This window comes from Phacochoerus africanus, chromosome 5 (genome assembly GCF_016906955.1).
Source record: "Phacochoerus africanus isolate WHEZ1 chromosome 5, ROS_Pafr_v1, whole genome shotgun sequence".
In the NCBI taxonomy this organism is placed as follows: Eukaryota; Metazoa; Chordata; class Mammalia; order Artiodactyla; family Suidae; genus Phacochoerus; species Phacochoerus africanus.
In genome coordinates this window covers 81,352,694-81,358,693 of record NC_062548.1, presented here as the reverse complement: position 1 = coordinate 81,358,693, position 6,000 = coordinate 81,352,694, and the positions used below count along the sequence as shown (strand labels likewise).

Below are 6,000 nucleotides of genomic sequence, written 5' to 3'. Positions count from 1 at the left end.
TGCATCATCTTCAGCCGGTGGCCGCTGTGAAAGGCTGGGCGCGGCGCGATCCACTCAGCTGGGGGCTCCAGACTGCACTCTCGCGTCTCTCCTGGTCTTCTTTGCACCTGCTTCAGCGCCCGGGCCGAGAGACCCCCTCGGGCCGGCTCTGAGAACTCGGGGGACACAGCTAGCGGACCTTGCCAGCTCCGCCTGATCCATTCATTGAGACCAAGTCCCCCGCCTTCTCCAGCTCGAAGCTGCGGGCCGCGCCATGGAGAAGAGCAGCGAGACCAACGGCTGCCTAGACAGCGCCCAGGCGGGGCTTGCAGAGGGGCCCGATGGGCCCGGGGCCACGGCCCGTCGCGCGCGGCGCTGCGCCGGCTTTCTCCGGCGCCACGCGCTGGTGCTGCTCACGGTGTCCGGGGTGGCGGCTGGTGCCGGCCTGGGCGCGGCGCTGCGTGGGCTCAGGCTGAATCGCACACAGGTCACCTACCTGGCCTTTCCCGGCGAGATGCTGCTCCGCATGCTGCGCATGATCATCTTACCGCTGGTGGTCTGCAGCCTGGTGTCGGGTGCCGCCTCCCTCGACGCCAGCTCTCTCGGGCGCCTGGGTGGCATCGCCATCGCCTACTTCGGCCTCACCACGCTGGGCGCCTCGGCCCTTGCGGTCGCTTTGGCATTCATCATCAAGCCTGGATCTGGCGCGCAGACCCTTCAGTCCAGCGACCTGGGTCTGGAGGAGTCGGGGCCCCCACCGGTCCCCAAAGAGACAGTGGACTCTTTCCTCGACTTGGCCAGGTAACTCCCCCCACCCCGCACTCCCCCCTCCTCCGCCCCCCACGCGCTGAATGCACATTGGGAAATGCCAGCTCTCTAACGCACTCAAGTTTATGCATACACATCTTCATATACTTCTAAAAGTTAATTCTTAACTGGCTACTTGTGGCCTTTAACTTTTTTTTAAATATCAAAAAAATACGTCTGGTATCTTTGCATGCTAACCACAGCTTTGCGAACGTTAGTCGTTAGTCGGCTTGCACCGGACATTCTCCGGGATCAGAGCTGCATCTTTTAGCAAGAACCAGTTAGGTGGAAGTGTGTTAGGGAAGAGGCAGCAATCTCACCTGTACTTTACTCCTTATACTCTCTGGCTGCCCTCACTGGGAAAAACGTTCCAACCCCGCCACAATATCCTCACCCAATTTTCTTCCCCAGCAGTGCCCAAAAGGTGCTGGAAGCATTGGTTAACTTTTGCCTGTTGAGCATTCTTATTTGTAATCTGTGGCCTCTGTTTCCACCTTTTGGCTGGGAGGAAGAGGGCAGTTTTTTTGAAGAGTTGTCAGTAGACCCAAGGATAACAAGTCTGAGGTTAGTTGGGTGCTACTCATTGCCCAGAAATGTGTCACTTCTGGGGGCCTGGGATAGGTAGGAACCTCCACAGTTAGGACCACTGTAGAGTACTGTGAGTTTCAAGGGCCTTTTTGTGGGAAGGTGTAAATTCTAGAGAGGTGAGAGAACTAGTCTCACTTAGCTTTGTCTGCTTTTTGGGACTCTTAGAAGTTGCATTTTATCCTCTGAGATAGAGAGTACTTTTTATAGATTTGCCATAGACTCAGCCTCCTTTGCTTCCTCCGTTTGCCCAGAGTTCACAGATGGGAAACTGCAGCCTAGAGGCATTTACTGACTTGGTCAGGTTCAGCCGAGTGAGGAGTTCAGCTGTCTCTCCCTCCAGGTTTCCAGTAATTCTGGATTCAGAGCCTTGGACATATGTTTTGTTTCGGATCACCGAAGCAAAGCTCCTCATTGCTGAGACTGTGAAAAACAGCAAACTCTGGGTGAAGTGTCTTGACTTCCTCCTGGTTTCCATTTCTCCTTCTGGAAAATGTGATGCCTGTCTGCCACTTAAGAGAGCGTGTGTTCACTTAAAACTACAACAAAAAAAGTCCAAGGAACTTACAGTGGGAAAAACTCTCTGATGAGTTCTGATGAAGACCAAAAAGGTCTTACCAAAATTTTTACCAAAAACACAGGTGGAGGTGGCCTGCTAGAACTTTGATGAGGTACAGCCTTTGTTTAGTGTCTGACAGCTTGATATTTGGAGCCTTTAGAGATTCTTATAGTTTTGAGAACTAACTTTTTTTTGGGGGGGGGTCTTTTTAAGGGCTGAACCCACAACATATGGAAGTCCCCAGGCTAGGGGTCAAATAGGAGCTGTACTTGGGGGCCTACACCACAGCCACGGCAATGCCAGATCCTTAAGCCACTGAGTGAGGCTAGAGATCAAACCCGCATCCTAATGGATACTAGTCAGGTTTGTTACCGCTGAGCCATAATGGGAACTCCGGGACCAACTTTCAATTGGGCACTGAAAACAAAGTCTACTGAGGTTGAGAATGCCTTTGGCTTATTACCTTCAGTATATCAGTCAGGGAGGATGGTTGGTGGGGTTAAAGGAGTCTTTTTGCAGGGGTCAGTGGCTCAGGGAGGCAGTGCGGATGCCTAGCCCTGAAGTACTCATGGTACCCCATAGGGAGGCTAGTAGCTTTCTTTTATCAGCAAGAGGGGCAATGACCAAAAAACAGGACAGGGGGTGAGGTGAGGGGTTGCCTTATTACTGCTAATCCCAGAAGGAACTTCTCATTTCGTGAACATGGTTTTCTAGTTTTAGATCCAAGCCCCCTTCAACTTCTGCTTCTGAAGTGAATGACCAGCATCATGGCTTAGAGGTCAGTGTAGGTGTAGACTTGACTTGGGCCGCAGATGCAGGCAAGGACCAAGAGGACTTTGTTGTGTCTTGGGGGGAGGAGGTAGCATTTCATGATGCTTCCGATGGCCAACCTCTTTAATCCAGAAGTTCATGGATAAAGGTAGGGCAGGTGGCATGATCCTATCTTACCAGTGAGGAAAGAGACAGAGATTTGAGTTGCCTCAAGGCCAGAGTGGTTTATCAAAAGAGGGATTAGATGAACTCTGGGTCTTGGCTGGTTCAGGGCTGTTTCTCTCACTCTTCCCTTCCCCAAGTCAACACACCATAGTAATGAGGCCATGCTGCTGGTATGGTCCCATCTTGAAAACTTTTGCTCTGAATCAAAGGTTGACCAAAAGAGGAACCAGGTAAGGGTCTGCTTGAGTCAGAGCAGATGCTCATTTCCTGTTAGCAGAGGAGGTGAACCCCTTCTGTGAAGGAAAGCAAGCGCACAGGTAGGATCTGGCTTTCTCAGTGAGTAGCTTGTGAGCAGAAACTGAGTCCTGAGCCACGTGGAAATGCCTCCTGGGTCTCGGGAGTCTGGGTAAACATTTTAAAATCGTTTCCTTCAGAGAAACCTCATGGATGCTGATTTTATGTGACTCTGGGCGTGTTTTCTGGCAAAGGCAGAGCCCAGTCCTTTCTGCCTGTGGGCAAGTGAATGAAAGGAGACTCTGCTGGCAGAAAGCTCAGTGATCCCACAGGCCGGTACCTGGTAACTTCCTAGAACTTAAACACCTGGAAGGAGTGGAGAAAGCCTCTGGTGATTTAGGGCAGCTGCTGCCGAGTCTGTGCTGTTGCTCAAGTCTGTGACCCTGATGGTGGAGTGCCTGGGAACTTCTACTGGGTCTCCCTGTCGTGACTTCTAATTTATTTTTTTCAAGACGGAACTACACGTCAGAAAGAAAGGAAGCTAATAGATACTGATTATGCCTTTGAGAAAATTGAGAATGCCATTGCAAGTGGTTTGATTTCCCACCGTATAATGGCTTAGACATAGCATAGCAGGTGGGGCGGGAGAGTGAGGCTAGAGCAGAGCCTCTGAGAGCGGAGAAGGGAGAATGGACAGCAGCTGGCAGGTGGGAAAGTCTCAGTCTCCTCTGGAGCAGCCCAGAGCACCATGCTTTGGAACCTGGAAAAGTTCAGGACTCAGAACTGGGTGTGACCCAAAGTGACTTTTAAGCAGGTCTTCAGGAACCCAGGCATAGTGGAACTTCTTGGTGCCTAACAGTGCTTACTGGTTGTGGATCCTGAGACATGTCCATAACTTTCAGCGCCTTGGCTTCCTCAACTTTATAACGGGCATCATGAGAGTGCCTGCCTCACAGGATTGTGATGAGTTAGGTCTGTAAAGCTCTAAGAATAGGGCTGACCCAATAGATGCTTGCTCTTGTTATAAATGGAGCAGTATCACGGAGCAGTTGGTTCACATGAGCTAATGCGGATGGCTCTCCTTACATAGTCGGAAATAAATGAGAAGAAAAGGATGTTTGGGGAACTCAAGATGACTTGAAGCCAGGGTCGCTTTTAGGTTTATTGGAAACCATGTGGAGGCTGGAGGGAGAGGTGAACGGTGACTCTGTTTCGGACGAATAGAATCAACACTGTGGGAAATTTGGAAAATGGAGAAAACCCAAACTAAACACAGAACAGCCTTCCATTCTGAAATGGGGCTGAAATCCTCACATAGCCTCCCTGACATCTCAGGTGCTTTTCCCCCTCAATTATCCGTCTCTGGTCTCCAAAGGTGACCTCGGTTTTCCTCACCTGCAAATGCAAAGGATTGAGGCAAATGAGTGCTAACATTCTTCTGAGTGCTGATATTTGTGGTTTTCAAATATCTGCCAAGGTGGCGGGTACCTCCCGGGCCCAGGGCACTGTCTGCACTGGCAGCCAGAAGACTGACCCTGGGCCACAGTCATGCAGAAGCGTAGCAGCAGGAGAGCAGGGGCTGCCGTGTGCCTGCTAAAGACAATTGGAATTTTGCCTGCTGCCCAGTTTCCTAGGCTTTGTTGCTTTTCTTGTGCCCATTTTCTCAACAGTGGACTGTGCTGGAAGCCTTTCCCTTCACAGAAGGAGGCATGAGGGACTTACTTTCCTTCTCGAGAACTGGGTGAATATGACGCTTCTCAGGCGTAAGGAACACCCATTTCTTCAATGGGTGCGAAGAAACCTACCAGAGACAGATCTGATGTAAGCCTGGAGATTACAGTCAAGGGAGTCAATGACGAACCTTGTATTTTAAATGTTGACCATGGCAGGTTATCTGACCTATGGCTCTGTTTTCTGTAGGCAAGATGAAGACTTTTAGCAAATCTAACAAGGATCCAAATTAATGGAGGTTTCTCAGCGTAAGTAGTTGCTAAAAGTGGCAGCTTGTAATTTAAAGAAAAATCTTTTTTTAGCTTTACACCATGCCTGCTGCCACCTAGGAGAATACCTGAATAGCTCAGAAAAGAGTGTAAACCCAGAGGGTAGTGTGAATAATAATTATGAACAGACACTGAAGACAGCTACCAGGGTTTGAATCCAGTTCTGCCTCTTACTAGCTATATGGACCAGTTGCTTAGCCTCTCTGTCCCTCAGATTCCTTATCCGTAAAATGAGGCTAATAATGCTGTGTCTACTACCTATAAAGATGAAAGGTGTTAATATTTGAGTGTCTTGCTGATGTTCGAGTGTGTCCCAGCCTCTCAGGGACAGCTGAGGACTGCTCCCTACAGAGCATGTGTGCTGCTTTTAGCTCTATTTCCTAACCCCCACCCCCCTGCCCCCCAAATTAGCCTTTCTGGCTGGAATCTGAAATTGGATGTGGGCCTCAAAAGGAGGCTGGGTTACTCCCCCTCCCCCCACCATCTCCATAGAGCTCCCGGCCTTGTAGGGGGTACCAGGATCTAAAGGGGGCATGTCCCTGTTAGCTGACTCTGTAACAATAAGCACACGGGATAATAAATATTTGTCAGGTGTATATACCATGTCACATCCTGTTCTGAAGAGTCTTTGAAATGTTCATTAAGTTTGGTAAAGAGTTTTTGAACTTAAATAAAAAGGAAATACTTTGGAACAACAACAAAAAATAGACCTAAGCAAAAGTGAATTGTTTTACATTCTTCTCACATGAAACAGGGAAATGCATACCACCCTTGACAATAGGATCAGAAGAACACAGAGGACCAGATGTATAAAAGAGGAACATTTTTGAAGTTTTTTTCATGGTGTGAGCTTCGTGAGTCTGCACAGTATCGCTAACATGCGTTCTGCTTTCGGCACTT

The 6,000-nt window shown here is 49.5% G+C and overlaps 1 protein-coding gene across 1 annotated transcript in view; it reads left to right on the top strand.

Moving 5' to 3' along the window:
• Window positions 1-6,000, top strand: part of SLC1A4 (solute carrier family 1 member 4) — a 28,238-nt gene continuing 22,238 nt past the window's right edge. Inside the window, exon 1 of the mRNA XM_047781930.1 lies at window positions 1-780. Coding sequence (XP_047637886.1) covers window positions 254-780 — 527 coding nt within the window. The 5' untranslated portion in view covers window positions 1-253. The remainder of the gene's footprint in view (window positions 781-6,000) is intronic.